Raw genomic sequence first — 24,491 nt, forward strand, 5'->3', positions numbered from 1 at the left:
GCCGGGGCGGGGCAGTTACACGGGATTCAACAGGAGGGCAGAACCGTTCCCAGAGGGGTTTAGTTGTGTGGGGTGGGGGACAGGGAGGAGAGGGGCCCCCTAACAAAAGATCGGGAGGGAATTCCAGAAACAGACCCCTTCTCACCTGGGGTGTCCACATAATACTTGTCGAATTTCCCCTCCCTCTCTGACTCACTCAGTGAAAGTGATTTTGGTGGGGGGGGCGGGGCGGTGATCAGAGTTCCGAAGACTTGCATCTCTCAGTCGGCCACATCAAGCAAATAATTGGGATCCTGAGGGACTTCATCCGCTCCCCGGAACACAGAGTGATGGCATCCACGATATCAAAGCTAAAGGTGGACCTGGACTTTGACAGCTCGTCCATCAATCAGATTCATCTGGTACTGTTTGGATTTCAGGATGCTGTAAGTGTTCTGTCTGGCCCTAGAGAACGTGCTAGAAGGCAGGAAGCCCACTGAAGTGGCTCAAAGCCGGGACCATGGAGTTCAGTTACCATCTTCTCCCACAGTCCCTGTTTCTTCTAACCTGCTTACACGTAAATCCCTAGTTTCAGCAGTGGCTTGTAAACACAGAATATGCAAGTACCGGTGAACGGGCTGATGGTATTTGGCTCCTCAGAGCAGGAGTATGGGACTTAGAGGACCTGGGAGCAGGGGGCATCTGCCGGCTGAGGAGATACGGGGTTTACGCTTACGTGTCTATGCAAACAGGTAAGAGTGGCTGCAGGCCTGCATCCTTGTCTGGTGCAGCTTTGTGTCCCATGGCCCCTGGCCTTTCATAGGTGCTCAGTAAACGCCCCTTGAATAAACAATGGAGAGGCCCGGTGTGGGAGATCCAATCCCTGCCAGTCCCCTAGACCCAGGAGGACTCGGGGGCAGCTTGCAGGAAGACTCTGTCTGGAAGGAACAAGTCAGGTGGAAATGCAGAGCAGCGTGGTTGACATTTTCTTTCAGAGTAGAAGTCAACTAGAATGAGTAAGAACTCCTCTTTCTTAAAAGTACAGCGGACCAGAAATCTGGATTTTTGTGACTTGTAGGTAAATAAAATTTTGAGGAACCACTTAATTAGGCCTCACTGGATGTTTGCGATGGACAACATCATCCGTCGAGCGGTGCAGGCTGCAGTCACCATTCTCATCCCGGGTAAGTGCCGCCTGTTTGGTCAAGGTCAGGCTCAGGCTATGGAAGAGATAGCAAGTATCCTCTGCGCTCAACAGTCGTTTTCTTTTTCCCATCTGGGCTATATACTTCCCTGCAATTCAGTAAATGCTAAGAACTTCGGGAGGGGTACTTATGTGCCCTCTCGGCATAACCAAGGAGCCGGCATAGAGACAAAGCTTGTGATCTGAGGGGGAGCACCGAGCCTGAGGGCCAGGATCCTGCAGTGCACCCTCTTACACACTCGGGACCGCCGACTGGAGGCTTGAGTTCAGTGGTTCCACCTCCTGTCAGACTCATCATGTGGTAGCTCTAGAAATCTTAGGTTTTTGTACTCTCATTTGTGAACTGTCAGAGCAGCTTAATCCCCAGGTTCACTCTCCTGTGGTGACATCATCCTGGGGAGGGAGGCTCTGAGCAGCTTCTGTTGACAGTGCCGCTTGCTCTCTCAACTTGCTCCCTCCCTGTCGTGGCGGCTTGTGCCCAGGTGCAGCTTTCCCCCGGAGCTTGTTAGACCCCAGGATTTCATTACGTCCCACTCCAAGCGGGCATCTGTCTTTAGTGAAAAGAACCCAGGCCAGGTTGGAAGTCGGGTTGTACCTTTTTAAAACTGTCCTTGGCTGATTTAACATTCAGCCTCTGTTTCGTCATCTGTAACCTGGGGGTGATCACCTTTTCACTGCAGAGAACGTAGTAAAATAGTCTCCTCCCCATTTATAATGTCAGCAGCCCCAATAGAGCGTCCCGTCGGCTGGGCCGGCCGCCGAGCAGTCTCGTGTGCTGGTAGCGGACATCAGCGACACTACGCCCTGGCCTTGCCTAACCATGGTCCTTTCTTCTGCCACCCTTTGGCAGAGCTCCGCGCCCACTTTGAGCCTGCGTCAGAGTCCGACGGGGTGGATAAGGACACGGACAAGGTCGAAGAGGACTATCCCCCAGCAGACGGGCCCGGCCATGAAGCGCACGTGGAGTTTGGAGGGAGCAGCCCCAGTCCCGCGGGTGCCCCCGGGGCCCAGCCCCAGCAGCTCCACCACCAGCACCTGAGCCTCGAGCTGGGCGAGCTCAGACAGGAGACCAACAGGTGGGCAGGGGTGGGACGGTGACTGGGGCCAGTAAGGGAATCCGTGGCCTTGCAGAATGTCCCTCCCAGGTCTCAGAAGAGTATCTTCACCAAGGCAGTGGGCGAGGGGGTGTCCTCAGCTTCACCTGGGGGAGAACGCCTCCCTTTCTTGTAGCGATCAGAGCGGTCTGGCGCCTGGCCACCGGCCACACAGCAGTTAGCCGTGCTAACGGCAGCAGCGTCTCGGGAGGTCTTCTGTCTTTTCACCCAGACGCGGCCCCTGGCGGGGCGTGTGGGTCCAACAGGCTCACCTGTGGGCAGCTGCAGCCTGTCCCCACGTCAGTAGCCAAGCCAGGGGTTGGTTGGCACTTCATCTGACGGACATGCAGCCTATGACCCTGACCCTGGGTCAGTTTGCCCTCTCCTCTGGACTTGTCACGATTCCCCGGCAGGCGCTCACGCACTGCCTTCGCAACCAGGGCACCCTGGCATGGCTCTGAGGTCCCCTCCGAGAGAGCTGGTCTGTTTAATTCACTTCCTGGCACATAGTAGGTGGTCTAAAATTGTTAAATGAGTAAATCGATTGTCATTTGCTCTGGGTAATCACATCATCAGTGGACTTAAAAAAAATACCCCCCACAGACAGAGCGAACTAGTTGGTACTGGTTTCAAAGGCTGCCTCGTTGCCCTCTGATCACTGCGGATGCCCATTAACACGTAACAGGGAGATATCGTGCCAGGTATAGGGACCATGGAAGAAACATTGTATACACACTGGCGATCTCTAAAGTAGGACGTTAGGCAGATCTAATCATTTCTTTTTAGAGAGACCTAGTGTTGTTTTAAAGTTTTTGGGAGACCCGGAGTTTTAATTAAAAGGTAGTGGGGGCAAAATATTGAAAGCTTTTAAAATATGACAGATGTGGAAGTTGATAGTAATACTTAGCACTTCCTTAAAATATTTTCCAGTAGGGTTTATAATCACCAAATGTAGAAACTGTTCGCTCTGAGCTTCATGGGCACTGTCAATAGTCCCTCTGCTTCCTTGGGGTCTCGGGAGGAGGACTAACAGCCGGCACCGGCTGCAGATGGCTGACAGATATGTTGTTCTCCGTGGCCGCCAGGCCCTAGCTCATGGGGACGCAGGAGCTGCTGTCGTGCAGAGCGCGAGGACCGGGCGTCCTGCCCGGAGCCGTGGTGCCTGGGCGGACCTGCTCTGTCCAGCGCCTGTGAAGCAATTAGCACAGTCCTCGGTCCCATACACGTTCGCAGGTGTATTCCTCCTCCGGGAGGTCATCTTTCTGTTGGTGCTCTCCCGCCACTGCCCGGCACGCGCTGGGCTGCCAGCTCCTTGGCTTCCTCCTGAGGAGGAAAGACCCTGAGAGCTCCTTTCAGCACCTTGATGTGACTCCGGGAGACAAGATGTCATCACCAGCTCCTCCTGGCTGAGTTTACTGATCACCCTCAGGTTATCTTCTGGTTCCTGATACATTTTGAGACAAAATACACCCGTGTCTTTGTTTTCAAGGGGAGGAAACACAAGGGAGGGGCCCAGGCTGAAACCAGACTGTTGGGATTGTGTGATTTCCACACACCCCCCCGCCAATCTCTAAGGTTCAACCAATGTTTGAGTAGAACTGAATGGCTCTCTCTGAATAATGGCATTTTTTTTTTTTACCAGACTTTTGGAACACCTAGTTCAGAAAGAAAGAGAGTATCAGAATCTTCTGCGGCAAACCCTAGAGCAGAAAACTCAAGAATTACATCATCTTCAGTTACAATTCAAATCTAATGGTAATTTTCCACTTGCTCTGACTTGTGTGTGAGACCACCTAAAATCTGGCTAATGTTCTAGTCAGCCTTGCCACAGTTGCAGTTACTCTCTAGTAAAGCAGTAAGTACTCCAGTATATTCTGGAATACTCCTCAGTAATAGAAAACCACTGATACATTCAAAAACGTGGATGAATCACAAATGCATTATGCTCAGTGAAGGCCGATTCAAAAGGCTACACACCATGAGTCCCTCAATATGGAATACTGATGCAATACTCTGTTAAAGGCAAAACTCGGAGGGACAGAAAGCATCAGAATGGGGGGAGGGGATTGATTGTAAAAGGCTGCAAGAACTTCTGGGGGTGATGGACTGCTCATCAAAGTTCACAGCACTACATACCTAAAAAGGGTGACTGCAGAAATGAAACCTCAGTAAACCTAATTCATCTCGTGCCACTTACAAAACAGCTGCAGCCAGCCACCTCTTGGAAGGTGGGATGGCTAAGCGCTGACACAAAAATCTCAGTACTGAGTCCCATGTCCTCATTTGATTTCCAGTGCAGTTAAGGATGGGATTCTTTATAAAAGGCATTTTAAAGACTGGATAAGCATCTAAAGTGGTAGACATAAAGCACATCAAATTCCCAAGTAACATTACCCTTACCTGTGGTCCCTTTAATCTCTGGAAAGTGAATCCAGGAACTTCGGACTGTGGATTAGAGCAGCTCAGACAGGTTTAATTCATATCCTTTCAAATCACACTTACGTTGTAATAGTTTATTTCATCCAACCTGTTACTTTTGAAGAGTTTTACTGTTAAACATTAATATACAACAAAACAAATTTCTCATCATTGCAGATACTACAGAGAACCCAGCATCCCCTCCTGGGTCTCAGGGGCAAAAAACTGATCAAAAGCTCATAGACTGGTTACAACTGCAAGGAGCAGATGCAAGTACAATAGAAAAGGTAAATTTGTGACAAAAAACACACATTCCTATGTCATTATTACAAAGCAGCTTAGCTCTTCTGTATTTGATATTTGTTTCAGATTGTTGAAGAGGGCTATACCCTTTCTGATATTCTTAATGACATCACTAAGGAAGATCTAAGACACCTTAGACTACGGTAAGAATGGCTTCAAAACATTGTAATAGAAAATGACTTTTTTCCTGTGATTGTGCTTCTAAATCAGTAGAAAACAAAGTGGTGGTCACTTTCCCCCTTCATTGAAATTAATTTTCTTATCTGTGGCTTAGTCAGAAAACCAACTACCCAACTTCCCCTCTAACTCTGGAGTTTTCTTACGATAAAGTTGGGTACCAAAGGGACGAGAAACCTGAGAGCTCCCCACCACCCCCCCCCAGCAGTCCTCTGCCCTCCGGACTCTCTCCAGACCTTCTTTCCTCAGCCTGCCCTGCACACAGCCACCTGGCCCTCCTATACATGCCCTACTGGAGCCCAAATACAAGGGGACAGAGCTCTATTTAAGTTAAGAACTGCATTTTGGCAGTCTAGACAAGTCTAGAATTATATACTGTAGCTTTTGACATAAGGGCTCCTAAAGAAGTAAGTATTTAGTGGTGCAGCTTTGAAATTCTCTTTTCTTACGATTCTTTAAAGAAGACTCTTGATTGTTTCCTAGTGGTGGTCTCCTCTGCAGGCTCTGGACAGCAGTCTCCCAATACCGAAGAAGGGCTCAGGGGTCCCCGGCCTCCCAAGATGAGGCTGAACCAGTCGGCTAGGCCAGGGGACAGAGGGAGCCAAGAGCTGACATCTTTGTTAAAACTTCTGTTAACACAAATTCCACTGAGTTGACACAAGGAAGACCGCATTATTTAAGAAACTGAAGTTTTAAAGAATTACTGAAATGGGATGGGTTTTGTTTTTTTTAAACCTGTTACTTAACATGTTTTAAAGGTGAGTAGAACTTTATGTACTGTGAGAACAGTGACTGAACTCTATAATTTTGACATCCCAGAATATTGTGGAATTCTTTAAAACGAATTTCAATGTTGCTTCAGTGGAAAACTCAGTACACCCGTGAAACAGGTGTTTAAAGTAACAGGGTGGGCTGGGCATCACTGTTTTAGACCATAGATTACTATAAACTGGCATTGTACTTAAAAAGATAAAATTGATAAGAATAAGCCTTGTATTTAATGTTTGATATGAGTGTAAATATTAAGAAAATAGCTTTGTATTTAATGTATAAATGAAGAAAACTAAGTTATTTGGCCTCTGAAATGATTATGAAGTGGTCTTATTTAAAAATGGCATTGTTGGGGCACCCAGCTGGCTCAGTCAGTGGAGTGTGCGACATGCGACTCTTGACCTCAGGATCATGAGTTCGAGCCCCACGTTGGGTGTAGAGATTACTTAAAATATTTAAAAAAATAAAAATGGAATTGTCCTTCTACCCCCTGCCTGGAGATGATAAATACTGTGTTTTATTGAGAAATGACGGTCACTGTGAAGAGGCTTCAGCCCCCACGCTGATGAGGGTGTGCATGCAGTGTTGGCTGTTTGGTGAGGTGCATGGGCCCTTGCAAGGGTCAAGGGAATGCTCACACTCCCCTCAAAGGTAGGAATGGCTTTTGATTTTAGCAAATACTGTTCAGTTATTAAAAGAAATAGAACCATTTTGAGGAAATAATTTGAAATCTAAAATCTTCTATAATATTCACACTAAGTACTTAAGTGTGCAGTAACATCTTTTAATGCAACACTGTACAAAACACATGCACTTACTATCTTAGCCTACATTCTTTTTATGGGGTTTTCTTCCTTGAGTCCAACAGCCCACTGAAGCTGTAACCATCCATCACATGCGATCTCCTATTAACTGATGGACTTAAACTTGATCCACTGATTTGCACCCCGAACTTCAAAAGGCGGATCGCTGCTGTAAATGTGATAGCCTAGTTCTTCCAAAGGCGGTTCAGGATCAGCAGTGGCAAACTGGGCAGCATCCTCAATTTCTTTCCTCACTTCAACATCAATTTCCTAAAAATCAGATTACAGTTCAAGAGGTTTTTGAATAAACAGCAGCTTAGAATGCCAACATGTTGCCAGTATGGAACTAGAACTCTTCGAGGACTAGAAGTACTATTTTTGAAGAGGTGTTTAAATGGCAGTGATCACAGGAATATTTTGGTTTGGAGTACCAGTGATGAATACCTAAAGTCCATTTTTAGGAACACAGAATTGTGCTACTGGGTTGCAAGACTAAGCAAACAGGACTGCTTCATAGTGTCCTATGACACTACAATCCATCCTTTCCCACTGACCGAGGTAGCTCCCCCAAGAGCGGCAGCGCTCTGGGTGCAGAAACACCGGTTGAGCCTACCTTTAATTCTTCAACACTGGCCAGATTGCTGTTCACCATCCTATCCTTGAGAAGCATAATAGGGTCACTCTTACTTCTTACTTCCTGAATCTCTTCTCGTGTACGGTAACTAGAGGGAGGCAAACAAGTAGGTCAGAACAGTTTTCAGAGCTGTCGCTGGGGACATGGTGCCATTATCCTCTCAAAATACAAGAATGCTGCCTCTCACATTCTAGGATCTTTCATAGAAAACTCTGCCCTGGCAATTCCTCTGCCTTCTCAGGCATTCCAACAACAGAGGCCAAGCTTTGAGATTCAGATGTAGGCTATAAAGAAAGTGGTAGAGCCGCTTTGTGCCATTTTAGGTGGGTGGTGAGAACTGTAGACTGGAAGGTGGCGGAATGCCAAGCAGGAAGTAAGTTTAGGAGCCCAGAGAAGTGGGGCCAGCGAAAACTCAAACAGGAGGTTTTCCCCTTCCTGATCCTAGAATACAACTGACCCTTGAACAACGTGGGGCTTAGGAGCACCAACCCCCCATAAACAGTTGAAAATCTGCCAATTTTGACTCCTGAAAAACAAGTCTTAATAAACAGGTATTTTGTATGTTACATGCATTATATGCTGTATTAACATAAGCCAGAAGTGTTACAGCCAGAGAAAATACAGAATAGTACTGTTTTATTGAAAAAGAAAATCCCCGTATAAAGTGGACCCAGGCCGTTCAAACCTGTGTCGTTCAAGGGTCAACTGTACATCCTTGTCCTACATCTTTGAAACCTGTTATCATTTCAAGTAACATAAACGGGACGGGAGGGCTCTACTGTTGTTCTGAGAACACCAAGTGTATTTTTTTCTGTGTAAGTTGCTCTTTGTAACATTTTCCCTTCAAACTCCAATCTACTCCCAGGCTTGTCAGGGCTGGCTTACTCTGACTAAATCTACTTTGGGATGGCAGCATTACATGCCCAAGTTACCAAGGGGACTAGTAAAACTATCTTCCTAGTATAACCTACCATGTTCTGACTGATCTATTCCAACATACTGGATGCCCCATGTTGCCGGGTGGCCTCACTCCATACCAGCCAGGTTTTCAAATTCCAACTCTATATTGGGGTAATGCCTACAAAAGCTACATGCCCCTAAATAGATATACTCCACACCATCAACCTGGTTTATGAAACAATTTCGCTCTGCAATTTTTTTTAAAGCAACTTCTACCCCCAACGTGAGACTTGAATTCACAAATCTCAGCCACATGCTCTACCCCGAGCCAGCCAGGTGCCCCATCTCTGCAATTTATTGCTGCTCATGCTAACATGAACATAGTACATATTATAAGGATTTTCAGAATGCTCCCAAGCAGAGAGTCAAATACCTACTCAACACCAACTAATTCACTGAATGAGGCCCACTGGTGTTTGGCTTCCAAAGCAAATGTCGAAATGCTTTGCTTTTTCATGTGAGTAGCACCATACAAAGCCCACCCACTTGGGACACCACTATCTGATTTCCCAAGACCATACCTGACGCCAGGGTCGCTCATGCTGTGTCCATGGTAACGGTAAGTCTGTAGCTCCATCAGTATGGGCCCCTAAAACAGAACCCAGTGGAGACTGAGACAATGGGCACAGCATATCCTTTCAGAGTCAAAGATGTTCTCATCAGATTCTAAGTTGGCTGAGTTGTCAAGAATTTCCTATTAGCTAAAACCTATGTATTCCAGGGCGCCTGGGTGGCTCAGTTGGTTAAGCGACTGCCTTCGGCTCAGGTCATGATCCTGGAGTCCTGGGATCGAGTCCCACATCGGGCTCCCTGCTCAGCAGGGAGTCTGCTTCTCCCTCTGACCCTCCCCCCTCTCATGTGCTCTCTCTCATTCTCTCTCTCAAATAAATAAATAAAACCTTTTAAAAAAAAAAAAAACCTATGTATTCCATGTTTCATCCTTCTCATTTAGAATCAAAAAGACATTCAACATGTTATAGAGCCCACTGATCTTAAATATTTCATCAGCATTGCCTTTGATAAATAATAATCCTATAAAACAGCTGAGATTTAATGCAGAAAAACCTATTAGAAAGCAGGTATGACACCAAGGGAGGGAGTGGTTTTTATCTTCAGGGTCAATAAAGCTAGCTTCCCCCCCCCAGTTCACAGATGAAATGATCTACAAGCATTTGGATCCTTTTAAAAAGCTAGAGAAAAGAAGTACTACAAAATCTCACAGAATAAGCTTAAACGCAAACCTCTAGGTGTGCTGGAAAGTGCAGAAGGGCGGGCAGGTCAATCTCTACCTCACCCCCACTTCATGCAGTTTCAGAGGGGCTGACACCCCATCCTCCCGCGCAGGTCTGGCTAGCATGTGACGAAGATGGTGGTCACTGACAACATCTGAGGAGTAGCCCTGTGACTCTGCTGGCCAGCCCAACCACCTCCAAGACAGCTTCTTCCTGCTACACTAGCCCCCTTCCAGAAGACAACTTTGAACACTGAGGCTCTGGAGAGGGGAGATCTAAGACCCCTGGACAGTTTGGTGCAGTAGTTGAGGGACGGGAGAGGCCCGGCTCTCAGTCCAAGCGCCTGGGATCCAATCTGGGCTGTCCTGTACAGTAGCTATGTACCCTTAACCGCTCTGTGCCTTAGGTTACTGTTTTACAGGTAAGGGACCTAACTCCAGGGTTGTGCTGATTAACACAGAAGTGCTTACTGCACCGCCTGACTGGCACACGTCAACCCCTCACTAAGTGTCACCTATTTTTCTGTTCTATGCCATCCAGGAGCTACTGGAAAACACAGTGGGTTGGGCTAAGGGGGTTTCTAGACTCTCCCCTAATTCCAAAATCAGGCTGTGAAAGTCAACACATACTATAAACCAGCGATCCTGTTTCCATGTAAGTTTGTACCCTGCATGTTCTTCCAGGAACTGGGGAAGAGGGGAATGATACCGCCCACACCTGGACCTCTAGTCTTGGGAGTCCCAGTGTAGACTGCTGAGCTCACTGCCACCTCAGCCATACTCGATTTCATTCCTCTTTCCTCACATGCAGCCCCTCTCCATCTCCCTCCCTGCTCCACCCCCATTCCCCACTTGCATCACTGCTAGCCGAATCCTACTGCACAGGGGATGTCATGGAAAGGTAAACCCTAGGGACATGCTTTCTGGGCTGTGAACACCAACTGAGAGAGAACACCATCCTTTCTACCAGCTCTGATGGCACCTAAGCCAACCTCACTGTTCCCTCTCCCTCTACTACTCTACCCGAAAGGTCAAGATTCTCAGGACTGAAACAACAAGACTAAGATGACACACTTTAACCATAACACTTAACTTATGGAAGACAAGCTTACACTGAACACCTATTATCCAAGCAAAGTTCTGTGCTAAGCATTGTGGGGGTCGCCCATCTGCTCACTCAAGGGGCTTACGATTAATGGGGAGGAGGGGTGGAGGTTGGAGGCACATAATTAATCAAACCACAAGGCAAAATGCTGAAGGGAGAGCTCAAAGGAAAGATTCACCCCAAATGGGGGCAACGTGGGATGTTTCCCAAGAGGTGTGCTACCAAGACCAGGGTATTTACAAAGGGACCCGATTCACTGGACTCTTCTTCTACCTTATACACCCCTCCTCAATTACCAGCCACCCCTGAAGAGCTACAGTAGACACATGGGAGGCATTCTTTTAACGTTAAGATAAATGTCAATAGATTATCTCTAGCCCAGAGGCCTAAAAAAAAGTCTTACCTTTCCAGATCTACAGTAAGCAGCTGCAAACCTTGTTGCCTCCCGGACACACAAGATATCCATTCCATCCACCTGTTCATACACAGAAAAGGGCAGAGCATAAATCAAACTGCGTCAAACCATTTTAATGTTACAGGACCCGTTCGTGCGCTAAGAACAGAGAACTCTTCCATTTGTCTGAGATGGTCAAGGACCCACACAGAGGCATCAAACCGCAAAGGGGTAGCCCCAGCCTCATGCCAAGTGTCCTCACCCTCAGCCCAGGAATGAAGTCGCCTCTCTTGTAGTAATCAGTGCTGGCCGCTGCTCTCTCAACAGACGTTCCCATTCCATAGCGGTTATTCTCACAGATGAAAATACACGGCAATTTCCACAAAGCTGCCATGTTGTAAGCTTCAAATATCTGGCCCTGGAAGTGTGTATAAAAAGTTCAAGTGGTATTATTTGGCTATTTTTCTCTAGATTTCTTCATCGTCCCCAAAAATTGCTGCTCTCCCTGGCACGAAAGCTTTCAAAAAACATGAAAAGCTTCACCTTCCACAACAGAGCTTTTAAGGCAAAGGAGTGTGTATGTTGGGGGGTGGGGGAGGAAAAAACGACAAGCATCATCTCTTTTTGCAACCAAAGAAAGTGACAAACCAAAAACCACTCGTTTCAGTGGGGCCAAGGCAGTGGTATATAATACATTAGGAAAAGATCAACATGTAAAACTTTGTGGCTACCTACTTTAATGCTTTACTGTAAATGCTATTGGGCCCACTGGATAACCAGAGTGAGCCAATGTCTGAGAATCAGCATCCAGAGCAGGGCCTCAAGAGTGATGTCCACGGACTGGTGAGGACTCCGAGCATGACAGGAAAAGTACAGAAAGAGCCAGGCTCAGAAACCATGAGAGGAGTCTGCACATTACAGGACTGATAGTGTAAGAACTAGTTTGCCCTGGGTTAAGAAGTAAAAAGGTCCTTCACCCCCAGAGCGTTTGTGAAGCGCTGAGGCAGAGGCGAGCTCTTCCACAGGAGGGCCTGTATGAAGCACTCGTGCCACACGCCACAAAGTAAACCTGTAATGTGGCCGTAAAACCAAATTCCAGCCTGCCCCGAATGGCTACTTCAACTACCAGGCAACAGACGACTTCTCTACAAATGGAACTATGACTATTCAACACTTTGGAAATAAAACTGCAAAGGTTATTCAAAGTCAAGAGACACATACTCACCTGATTGGCAGCACCATCACCATATAAAGTCAAACAGACCTCATCCTTTCCGTTATACTTACAGGCCAGAGCAATCCCTGCTCCCAGGGGCACCTGACAGTGAGGACAACCAAGAAAGAACCACAGAAATCCATGAGGGGAGATAATATTAATGCTCTGAATTTTAAGTCCTGGCCAGAATTTAAGACAGAAATTACACTATCACTACAAACTCCCTACCATGCCCCTACCCCCAATATTATAATCAAATTGGTAAAGCAACATGAATAATTCTTCTATTTCAACCATTAAACAGTAACACTTCTATAAAGATTCAACTACTCAAGAGCCAAAACATGAAACCTAGGTGTTTTTTTAACATACAGCAGCATCACATTACAAAGTAAGCCAAACAATCTAGTTATAATTTTATGCCGTTCTTCATTTTTCCTTTCAAATTTTTTTTTTTTTTTAACTCTAGTTAGTTAACATATAGCGTAATACTGGTTTCAGGAGGAGAATTTAGTGATTCATCACTTACATATCACACCAGGCTGTTACTTCATTATTCACTAACTGATGAGAACAAAGAGAACTATATAACCACAAAAGCTCGAATGATTTCTAATGTGGCCCCTATGATCCTGATCACCTGCCTTTCCTCCTCAGATACGTGCATCCACAGTCTACAGCAGGGAGAGGAAGGGCTAAGTGGATGTCACAAAGCAATTAATGTACTTAAACGAAAAGGTGAAGGTATAAGCTGCTGCTGGGGGCTCTTGCTTACTTATAAAACATAACAAAACCTAAAAGGAAGAATTTTAAATCACTGTCCAAATCTAACTATTAACTGATCAAATGGTAGGCTAGGAAGCAATAGGTCTTTTAAAGTACACCAAGCCGGGGCGCCTGGGTGGCTCAGTCGTTAAGCGTCTGCCTTCGGCTCAGGTCATGATCCCAGAGTCCTGGGATCAAGCCCCGCCTTGGGCTCCCTGCTCAGCGGGAAGCCTCCTTCTCCCTCTCCCACTCCCCCTGTGTTCCCTCTCTCACTGTGTCTCTCTCTGTCAAATAAATAAATAAAATCTTTAAAAAATAATAATAATAAAGTACAAGCCCCCAAAGTACTAAAATATTTCAGAGGGAAGTTCTCTGGGGTATGAAATGTTAAGATATGGTCCAGGGCCAAATCTAGGAAAGCATGCAATCCTCATCCTCAGCGTGGATTACCTGAGCTCCAACGATGCCATTGCCCCCATAGAAGTTCTTGGCATACATATGCATTGATCCACCTTTTCCCTTAGCACAGCCTCCTCTTCGTCCTACAAATGGCAGCATGTGCACATACACATCAAAAACCAAATATACAAAAGAAAACCACACCCCAAGTGTTTACTTAGAGGCTCAACCACTAGAACTCACAGGCTAATTCAATTCTATAAGCACCCTTCCCTCTATGCAAATACATATTCCACCCGTATCTCCTGGTCCTTTAAATGAAGGTTAATCCAGTCCCATGTCCTTGAACTTTCCAGCTCTCTAACCACTGAGTTTCCTTTAGATGTTAGCATCATGGTACCCTGGACGTTTTTTTTTGGCCAGTTACAAACATCTTCCAATTTCTCCTACACTGGTACGCTGAACAGTTCAAGAGTCAAGGGGGACAAAGGGAATATTAAAGATTCCTAGAATTTAAATTGCATACTATGAAATGCTCCTACTCTCAATTTACTTTCTATGATTGCTAATTTCTACTGGCGTGCTTGAGTGACAAACAGTATTCTGATTTTACAAAGCTAACATTTTTAAACTTTCACCTGAAGGGCCAGATGACCTCAAAAATGGTCAGTTTACTCAAAAGCACAACAGAGGTACCAAAGCACCAAAAGGGAGAGAGAAAGAGCCAGTCTCAGAAACCATGAGAGGTTTTTTTTATATACTCAAAAAGGTTTTAATATTAAGTTGTAACAGCATCTTACTATGAAAAATCTGCACTTATTTCACTAATTTCCCCTTTTTGAAAATCAGTAGCAAACCTGTAAGCTCTGCAAGAATTTCTCGGACAGAAAGTCCACGAGTAAAGGTAAAGCCATGAGCCCGATAGGCTGTGATAAGATGGTCTGTGGGATTTATGCCGGCCTCCAGGCCCACACAACAAGCTTCCTACATTAAAGGAAGAAGCAGTAATGAGTCAATACAATACATATTTCTAGATAAAATCCCCAGCCTATTATGAAAATTTGGCCTAGTAGAACTCTCAATAACCACAAGAGGAGCTCTATTTTTCATTGGAAACAGAACAGAGGGTAAAGTTCAAGCCAGAATCTACAAACTGGAAATTCACAGATGTAGTTTCAAGCCAGTACAGTGATTTGGAAAAAAAAATCCTGAACTAGATGTCAACATTAATACTGGGAGAATTTCATAGGAAAATAGACACTTCTGTTTTCTCTTGAGGAACCAAAAACAGGAAGCATTAACCTCAGATTTCCATATGGCACCAACTGGCTGGAACCAAGTGATGGTGTCCCCCGGTGGGCCGGGCCTGCCGACTCCAGTCCACTACCAGTCCCACCTTCTTCACTAATTTATTCCACCCAGCTGGTCCCCACAGGCATTTGAATTTGTAACCCTTGGCCTAAACCCACAAAACAAAACACAAAGTGAAAACCCTTTTGCCCACAAGTATAAGCACTACAGGTGATCACAAAGCCATCAAGGCGCAGGACACCAGCAACGGGAAGTGTGCGTGACTTCCTTAGCATGAGCTTTGTAGCAGGCCTCAGCATGCTCGTCTTTATTCTGACAGGCCGGCCTCGAATCCTTTAGACGCCTAAGGTGGGGTAAAAACCAATAACTACAAACCATACTTAAATTCCTACATCTAACATGGTTTTATTACCAAACCACCACTCACCTGACCATCACACAAGTGACAGAAACCACGAATAATTTTCTGTTTATACAGCTGATCTGCCTTTAACTCCATCCGGCGAACAGTCTGCATCATCCTATAGTACCTGAGCCCGTCCTCCCTGGTGAGCACTGTGGTGACAGGAGGGCCCTCTTCTAGCCGATGAAGATCGCATTTCTGAAATGGAATCAGACAGTTAACTTCCAGTTACTACAATATAAACGCTGACAACCCACTGTAAGATCTGTTATCTTACTGCAATATTATTTAACTTGAAAACCAGCAGAGGAGCACATAAGAGATGCCACATATTGCTTCTGACTCCTTAAATCATAAAGCTCACTGTGCAAGAGGATCGAGTTTTAGAGGAAAGAAATCTAAGATGACTTTCACCAAAAATCCATGGAAGTCAAATGAGTTATAGGTTGAAAGACAAACTTTCAAAGAAACGTTGTAAGAAACTTTTTAAAGATTTTATTTATTTGAGAGCAAGCGAGTGAGCACAAGCAGGAGGAGCAGGAGAAGGAGAAGCAGACTCCCCACTGAGCAGGGAGCCTGATGCGGGGCTTGTGTACCTGTGGAAAAATTACTAACACAAAGCAAAACACTTCTTACCTTAATTTCAAATGTAGCATCATTTGCAAAATTACGGGAGGCCACGAGCACTCTGCTTGCCTTGAAAGACCAAAATATACAAATATATCAGTACTTTTTATTGTCAGTATTTTTGAAAGTCATTATTATTATTAATCACTTATCAGGATGCCGTCCTGGAATTTTCATAAGCCCCAATATATTCACGGGTGTATCCTCCATTCTCTTTACTGTGTTGGGATCTTGCCTTCAAAATGAATCCATGCTCTGGCCAATGAAACATGATCATACCCACTTCTGAAGGGTAACAGCAGAAAGAGAAAGGAGACAAAAATCAAACCCATCCACGTGGCCATTCTGTTTCCAAAGAAATTACAGTGAAAATAGAATGAAGTTAATGGCCAAACTGAAGAGACTAGATAACCTGTGGGCTTTATTTCTGCTATCTGCAGTCATAACCAGACATTGAACAAGCCAAAGCTTTACTTTCATTATTATTCTTCACATAAAACTATGATCCAATTCCTATTTCAGGCCAACCACTATTCCATGAAATGGCTCCATAAGAAACATATTTTAAACTACTAGAAGTATGAGATACAAGCCTCAGAAGGGAGAAATGTTCTCTGCAACCAGCGTTCCCTTCTTGCTGTTTGGGCAGCTGTTACTGCTTGGGTGGCAAAAAGCGGGGGAAATGTTTCCTTTCCACTTTTTCGATTGAACATACCTGCTCACAACGGAAGTACTCTATGTGATGGCTAAGGTCCAGATTAGACCACAAAGATTTACCAATTACTATTACTGTATTAGTTTAGCCACATTCTGCCACGTTTTCAAACACTGATATGTAAATTGACATGACTTCTTTTCATGGAGACTTGAAGCATATTCTTCAGATCCCACAAAAAGTACTTTTGATGTATTCCTACAGTGTATTATTACCTTACCGTCCAACTTCTAGCACTGGACTTGATCCTGGTGAGAAGGGTTAAAGTTGACCTGCTAAGCACTCCTCCAAGTGTACAAAAACCTATTATCTACTTCTCTTCACCCATCAGCATACCATTATCTGATAAAGCCAACAAGACAATGACCTTGCTGTAGGAAAAATGCTTAAAGACTAGAAATAAATGCTTAAGTTAGAGGCAGAGGGAATCCATTAGTATACCTAAGAATATGTGAAGAAAACTGAGGAATTTGGAAAGAAGTAAAGCTAAGCAGGGTGAGGTGACAAACTAAAGGTGATGTTTGGCAATCATGAAACAGACCAGTTATTTTTGCCAGTTAACAAATTACATTGTGGGGCCAGAATTTTTCTTGTAATGCAAAATAAATGTCCAGATACAGCTACAAAAACTGTAGTTTTCAGAAATATTTAAAACTAGAGACCTTGTTGGGGTGCCTGGGTGGCTCAGTCGTTAGGCGTCTGCCTTCGGCTCAGGTCGTGATCCCAGGGTCCAGGGATCGAGCCCCGCATCGGGCTCCAGCCCCGCATCGGGCTCCCTGCTCGGCGGGAAGCCTGATTCTCCCTCTCCCACTCCCCCTGCTGTGTTCCCTCTCTCGCTCTCTGTCAAATAAATAAAATCTTTAAAAAAAAAAAAAAAAAAAAGGCGATTCCTTCTCCCTCTGCCCCTCCCCCTGATCACATGTGCGCTCTCTCCCTCTCAAATAAATCAATCTTTAAAACAAAAAACAAAAAATGAGACCTTGTTGAAACACTAAAATCATACACCTGAAACTAATATTACACTGTGTCAACTAATTGGAATTCAAGTAAAAACTTAGTAAATAAAACTAGAGACCAAACCAGCTAGTAACCAACCATAACCGAGAAGAGGTAAATTTCTTTCTCCATCTTAAAGTTGAAACCAAGAATGACGGACAATTCTATATAATATAGAGCAGGAAGGCAAGGTCAAAGACTACGACTGCCGGAAAGCTACTCATATCCTTTCTCCCTGTTTCATCATTATCCATCTCAAAAATAAGAGGAATCACTCATATAATGGGTAAAAGGAGCTGAGTTAAGAAGCTAAAAGTCCTATCAAAAGTATGAGTGTAGGGCGCCTGGGTGGCTCAGTTGGTTAAGCGACTGCCTTCGGCTCAGGTCATGATCCTGGAGTCCCTGGATCGAGTCCCGCATCTGGCTCCCTGCTCGGCAGGGAGTCTGCTTCTCCCTCTGACCCTCCCCTCTCTCATGTGCTCTCTCTCATTCTCTCTCTCTCAAATAAATAAATAAAATCTTTAAAAAAAAAAAAAAGTATGAGTGTATCATAATTTATAACTGTTGAGGCTGTTGAAAAAATTACCTTTCATTTTCTCTGGAGAGCCCTAAAAAGCTTCTCTGTTAAATAGGATTCCTCTTTGAGAGACCATGGACGAACCCACTCACATTTTGAAAAATAAAAACTTTTACGTTCCTAAATACATGGGAACCATTCAAATCAAAGAGGGAAAATAGCTCAAAAATTCCAAATTCTACCAGTGTAAATTAAAAATCTTCCCTATTACTTAAAAAGCCAAAAGTATACTGGTAGTGAAATTCTCAAAGGATCATAATGGAAATTCAAACAATAACAATTTTAAACGCAATTTCATCTGTGAAATAACTCTGAAAACACTCAACCTCATTCAAAGATGAAATCACAGGTACTTAAGCAACTTAAGTTACACTGGGCCTTCTGCTTTCATTTTAGAAACTGTCATTTTGTAGGAGGTGCATCCAATTTCTAAAGGTTTTGGTGGGATGGCTGAAGGGTGGCAAACCAAGGGAGAAAAGAGGGAGACAATGTCCCAAGTCTTCTACCTAGGCTGGCCCCCAGTAACCCGAGAAGTGAACACTGTAAATTACAGCAACATTTTCCCTTAGGTTCTCAAAGATATTAAATACTACACCTACTTTATACAATGAGTTTGTTAAAAGACAAATTCCTTAAACCTATTTCTATCACCTATGCTTAGAAAGTGAGTGTTTCTGTCTTGATGGTATTAACATCTGATGTGCTTACTTAATTTTTAAAGACACTTTTGCAAATCAAAGTGTCAAGCCCACAATCACTGGGAACCTGGCAAGCTATGGAGTATGAAACTTGTCCAGTTCCTGACAGTTTCAAGTGTGTTTTCCTTTATCTGACAATGATCTTTTTTTAGCATTAAGAAGTACAGGTTCAAAAAAGAAAGTACAGGTCTCTGATGAGTCTAAAACAAACACTTTGAACACTCTAGCCAGTGTTAACCCAACTGAAACCTGATAAATAAGCACACTAGACCCAAGAGCCTAAAGTGCGCTGAGCACTCTGGGGACATCTCATCAATAATTACAGGTTATGGAAACACTGATTACCTGATCTGCTCTGTTACAAGGACGGGGAGATATTAAACAGGGTTTCAGCCCACAGACACACATAATCTACAGTTAATACATAATTCTTCAAAATATTTTTGTGTGTCTTACTATAATTAATGCCACATATGCAAGCAACAGGAAAAATAAGCAAAATAGCCAAAAAAGAGGGCCGGCTCAAAGTAAGGAGCACTAGCTCTTTCACTGTCTCTAATTCTTATTTTTAAAAAAGTAATTAAATAAATGTTATACACAGGAATCCATTTCCGTTGTAATAATCTTTTCTCTCAGTAACAATTTTTGACTAAATGAAGTTATATTCCACTCTGGTTTTATCCAGTTAACAAATTATTGTAACTCAAAATTCATTTCTATTTGATTTGGGCGGTATTATGTCATTTTTGAAGAGGCCAAAGTTTTATTGAGATGAAGTGCAATTTGCATTCCATGCCAACGCATTGCTGGAAGAATGGAAAACCCAAGCAGGAGTATTCTGGGCAGCCGAGCAAATGAGCCTCATATTAAGTAATGACTTCTCTCTGTTCCTAGGGACACAGAGGTGACAGTAATTTGAAAATGCACACAGCAGTTTTCTTACTGCAGAACACCACCAATTCTATCAAAGGTTTTCTTTTCTACTGCAGGCCTTTAAATTTAACATGATACAGAACTAAGACCCTCATATAAAGTTGAAAACATGTTTCCATTACTTACATTCAACTAAAAAGCGAAGATGTGGAGATTAAATAGCCTAGTGCCCGGCACACATTAAGAGCTCAAGAAATGTTGGGTATATCATGTGATATACAGAAATAAAACGGAAAGGGGCTTATCCTTCAGGTGGATCTAATTGCAATTAAATGCTAGTAACTGATGAACCAAATTGTTTTGTAATTATTTCAAAAAGATTCCCAGAAGAGTATACTTCCTTTCAATGATCTCTGCCCATACTAGGCAGAACGGCCCCCAAATACTGGGAGTTACTAGAACTTGAACTGCAAGTCAAGCCTGGCTGCAGTTGTACCCAGTAATACTACCTCCCCACACTTAGAGGTCAAAATGCTTGAAGGCCTTAGGCACATCTACAAGCTGGAGCCATCAATAGTGCTAACCTCTAACCCCACCCTCCCAAGCACCACTGCTGTTTTCTTCAGCTACTTTTACCCTAAGCGTGTGTGTTTAAGGGGGAGGGCGGTTTCCTCTGGGTTCTGCTTGACTGCTCTTGAAGTGACTGCCAAGAAAAACTCAACGTTGAGGGAAGGGGGGTAGTTTCTGGGGAGCATGACCCGGACTTAACCCTACAGAGCTGGGTGCAGGTGTTCCACAAATGTATACCCAACTGGGCACTGAAATAACATTTAACATACGTGTTAGAAGGTTAACATACGTGTCACGCCTTTAAGCTTCACGACAACCCCACGGGGTGAATACTCGTATTATCTCCTCTTTAGAGAGAAGGAAACCGAGCACGGGAGATTTAAAACTAAAACAAAAACTTGCCCAAGGTCTAGTAAATGGTGAGGCAGGTGTTTGAACCGGACCAGTCTCCGGATTTCACGCTTTTAAACATAGTACATGGCCTCTCAGTCAAGATGAATGAAATTAGAAAGATTTAACCTGAATGGGCAGGATCAACTGGAGACTCGGGGATGCCCAAGGCCCCCTTTTCTGTCCGCAGTAAAAGCACGGGCACTTCTGGAGCACACCTACTTTAGCCGGCGCCGGGAGCCGCGGCTAACCTCCCCTCGGACCTTGTAGAGCTCCCCTCCCCCCATTCGCTGCCGAAGGGCCCGGCAGCCGCTCGTCCCGGGGCCGGGAGCGGAGTGCCAGGAGCGAAGGCAAAACAAAAGACCCGCGGCTCTCGGGACGCGCCGCAGCGCCCTAGGCGGCGCCACTCCGCGCGCCCCCCAGACTCGGGCCGTCCTCTGGCCTCCTCTCGCGTCCTCCAGGATCGGGCCCCGCCTTGGCCCCGGGCCCCGCCTCGGCCCCGCTCGCGCCCTACCCCGGGCCGCCCACGCTGCCTCACCGGCTTCTGGGCGACGCCCGACAACACGCGAGACACAGCGGCGAGCATTTTCCTCATGGATTGTCGGCAGTGGCGGCGGCGGCAGCGACTCCCAACGACTCCAGCAGCGCGGCCCAGGAATCTCCAAGTCTCCTTCAGGCGCCCGGAGGGGACGCCACGCCTTAACCGCAGCACGATGCGAGGCAACGGAAAGACGTCATGCGCCGCGCCGGGCCGCAGGCCAACCAGGCGGGCTCCTAGGGTGTGCCCCGCCCACCAAAAAGGCCCGCGACCGCTCATTGGGTGTCGGCGCCAGAGATGGCGGGGGCTGGAGGCTCCTTCCGTCACCACGCCACGGAAGGGTGAGGATGCCGGGCGTTGAGTGCGTCGGCCTGGGAAAGTGGAGCCCCGCCTCCAAGGCCCCGCGGGAAAATGGCCTTTTCCTTAGGTTTAGCAGCTCCGACTAGGCGTGCACGATCGTGCAGGTCACCTACCGTGCGCCCAGTCCTGCCGGTGCTGCACTTCTGCAGCCTTCGCTCAGTACACGGGATAATGAAGATTTACGGCGTGGTCGGAGCCAAAAGCCTGGCACTCCGCTCTGGGACATCTGGTTTCTTTAAATGGTTCTGCTAACTTGTCTTAAAGAGATCATGTAACAGTTGTAAAATGCTGCCCTGTCTACTTGAGCTACGATCTAAAAATCGGTTCCCCAGGTAAATATTGAGAGATCAATGGGAAAAGCTTCTAGCTCTAGTTATTGGTTCACAAGCTCAACGTGAGTTAACAACAGCATAACACATCTGATAATAAAAACATACACAGGGGCGCCTGGATGGCTCAGTCGTTAAGCGTCTGCCTTGGGCTCAGGTCATGACATGATCCCAGGACCCTGGGATAGAGACCGGCATCGGGCTCCCTGCTCAGCGGGAGGCCTGCTTCTCCCTCTCCCCCACTTGTGTTCCCTCTCTCGCTGTGTCTCTGTCAAATAAACAAATAGAATCTTTTAAAAAATAATAAAAGCATACACAAAGAAACACAAAAACAACTCTGGGCTCTATTGAGTGACTTGGTCAAAGGGCTGGTTGTGGGCTACTGGGATTGCACCTGGGGTACGGGGTTCAGATTTGGGCTCCCCATTTAAGGGGAATAGTGTCAAAAATGGGTGGAATCCAGGGGACTGGTCAGAATGGTGAGACGCTGAAGTTATAATTTGTGAAGAATGATTAAAAGAGTTCGGGGAAAAGCCAGACTAACTTGGAGTGGGCTAGGTTATGTTTTGTTAACAAACATCAATCTCCACATTTCAGTCACTCCAAGAACTTGAAGTGATTCAAGTCACCTTGTTTACACTACAGGTCCCTCACAGCTTGGTTGGGGCTCTGCTCCATGTCATCTTCACTTTGGCACTCAGACTGATGGAATAGCCTCTATAGGAACTTACCATGGTAGAGGGCAAAGAGATCATTTAAACTGGCTCTCAAAGCTTCTACCCAGAAGAGACACATGTCACATCTTCTCAATTTCCATAAACCAGAGCTAGTCGCCCAACCATATCTGAGTTCAGCAGGGTGAGGTATAATCCTCCAGTCAGGAGGAAACCCAGAAAATAGGATGAACAGTAAAACCATAGAGGATTGGATGCATCATTACACATTTCCATGCCAGTCATGTTCCATGATAAAGAGCTATTGTGTGCATCTGTGTGAATAAAAGGATTTCGTTCAGTATAACAGTGAATTTCCTAACCATAAGAATTGTCTCATGAGAAGATTCCCTACCGGTGTCACCAAAAGTATTCAAAGCAAAAGTTCAAAGCATGACCAGATGCCAGAATGGCTAGAAGAAGGACTTTGACACTGGCAGGAGGCTCAGCTGAGAGACCTTGATTCCTCCCACCTATATGACTAGGTAACCGTGAGAAGAGCACTCCTCAAAGGAGTGAGCAGGGCCATTAAAAGGTAGGGATGGAAGTGAGATGCTGCTGCTGATTGAATGGGAAGGGTGAAGAAAAAGAGAGGCAAAGGATCAGAGGTCAGATGCCCAGGTCACAAGTAGCAGCTGGCCTGGATGGTTTGGGACATGTTGGCCTGGAGGCGGTTGTAAATCTGGAACATATGGCTAGAAATAGGAATTTGGGAGTTATTTGCATCGGGGTGATGTTGATTTGTGTGTCCAAGAGCAATGTAGGACATATGGACATAAACAAAGTCATTCATTGATTTAACCCTATTTATTGAGCACTGATTGTGTGTTAGGTACTGCACTAGGCACCGGGGATATAGCAAGGAACAAGTAGAATAGAGGCTGTATCTCACAAAGCTTACAGTCTAATGGTAATTAACAAGTGCACATAAATATTAGATGAACACATAATACTAACAATAGATGGTGTGAAGAAAAACAGGGTGAAGGGATAGAGAATAAGGAGGAGGATCAGAAAGGCTCCTCTGAGAAGGGGACAGGTGAGCAGAGACCTGAATGCAATCAGGAGGCAAACTATGCAAAAATCCCAAGGAGAGCTTTTCATACAGAGGGATCGACAAATACAAATGCCCTGAGGTGGAAATAAATTTTGTATATCAGAAGACTAGCAAAAAGACCAAGTGACTTTGGTGGCATAAAACAGGCAGAGGGCCCAAAGAAATGAAGTAGAAAAGAGAGACACCAGCAAAGGAGGGCCCAAGTGGAATTTTTTGTTTTTCTTAGGAGGAAATGGAATTTTGTTTTGAGTGGGATAGGAAGCTATTGGAGGGATGGGAGCAGGGAAGTGGCCTTGATTTAATTTCCATTTCTACTGAACACTTAAGAACATTCTCGTTGCTTCTCAGAGTCCATAGTCTTCTCTGAGAAACAAACTGAGGGTTCTAGAGGGGAGGGGGGTGGGGGGATGGGTTAGCCTGGTGATGGGTATTAGAGAGGGCACGTACTGCATGGAGCGCTGGGTGTTATGCAAAAACGATGAATCATGGAACACTACATCAAAAACTAATGATGTAATATATGGTGATTAACATAATAAAAAAATAAAATAAAATAATAAAATCTTAACAAAAATCAAATATAAAAAGATAAAAATAAATTTGTACATATGTCTGGCACCTTTTGAAATTTAAAGTTTTCCTAAAATTAATTTTTTACATTTAAATTTTCCTAAAAAATTTAAAATTTTCCCTAAAATTGGAAAAAAAAAAAAGAACATTCTGGTTGCTGAATGGACAGTTGATCATGTAGGAACAAGAGATCCCTTAGTGCTTGTTCTTTGAGTTCTGGGTAGCTTCTGCTTCCTTTGGGGGAACTTGTAGTTGTAGACAGTAGCAGACTGGATCTAAGTTGTTCTTTCCTTCGTATTTGCAAGAAGCAG

At 45.0% G+C, this 24,491-nt stretch overlaps 2 protein-coding genes and 1 long non-coding RNA gene across 3 annotated transcripts in view; 1 reads left to right on the forward strand and 2 right to left on the reverse strand.

Moving 5' to 3' along the window:
• MAP3K15 (mitogen-activated protein kinase kinase kinase 15) overlaps positions 1–6,432 on the forward strand; it is a 119,145-nt gene extending 112,713 nt beyond the window's left edge. Inside the window, exons 23-29 of the mRNA XM_081809065.1 lie at positions 240–425; positions 1,058–1,163; positions 2,034–2,259; positions 3,920–4,032; positions 4,873–4,982; positions 5,065–5,141; positions 5,659–6,432. Coding sequence (XP_081665191.1) covers positions 240–425; positions 1,058–1,163; positions 2,034–2,259; positions 3,920–4,032; positions 4,873–4,982; positions 5,065–5,141; positions 5,659–5,758 — 918 coding nt within the window. The 3' untranslated portion in view covers positions 5,759–6,432. The remainder of the gene's footprint in view (positions 1–239; positions 426–1,057; positions 1,164–2,033; positions 2,260–3,919; positions 4,033–4,872; positions 4,983–5,064; positions 5,142–5,658) is intronic.
• LOC115943347 (uncharacterized) lies at positions 3,076–4,874 on the reverse strand. The gene is made up of 2 exons (XR_014141383.1): positions 4,678–4,874; positions 3,076–3,753 (listed from the first exon to the last, which is right to left on the reverse strand). It is a non-coding gene; the product is annotated as an uncharacterized LOC115943347 (long non-coding RNA).
• Positions 6,433–6,709: 277 nt separating the features above from the next.
• PDHA1 (pyruvate dehydrogenase E1 subunit alpha 1) lies at positions 6,710–21,341 on the reverse strand. Its single transcript, XM_006740514.3, has 11 exons — positions 21,152–21,341; positions 15,804–15,863; positions 15,192–15,365; positions 14,311–14,437; positions 13,505–13,596; positions 12,299–12,391; positions 11,336–11,491; positions 11,083–11,154; positions 8,865–8,932; positions 7,363–7,471; positions 6,710–7,019 (listed from the first exon to the last, which is right to left on the reverse strand). Exons 1-11 carry the CDS (start codon positions 21,206–21,208, stop codon positions 6,855–6,857), a joined length of 1,173 nt encoding a protein of 390 aa, XP_006740577.1. The 5' UTR covers positions 21,209–21,341; the 3' UTR covers positions 6,710–6,854.
• Between the last annotated feature and the right edge of the window lie 3,150 nt (positions 21,342–24,491).

This window comes from Leptonychotes weddellii, chromosome X (assembly GCF_054177405.1).
Source record: "Leptonychotes weddellii isolate Sample4059 chromosome X, ASM5417740v2, whole genome shotgun sequence".
NCBI lineage: Eukaryota > Metazoa > Chordata > Mammalia > Carnivora > Phocidae > Leptonychotes > Leptonychotes weddellii.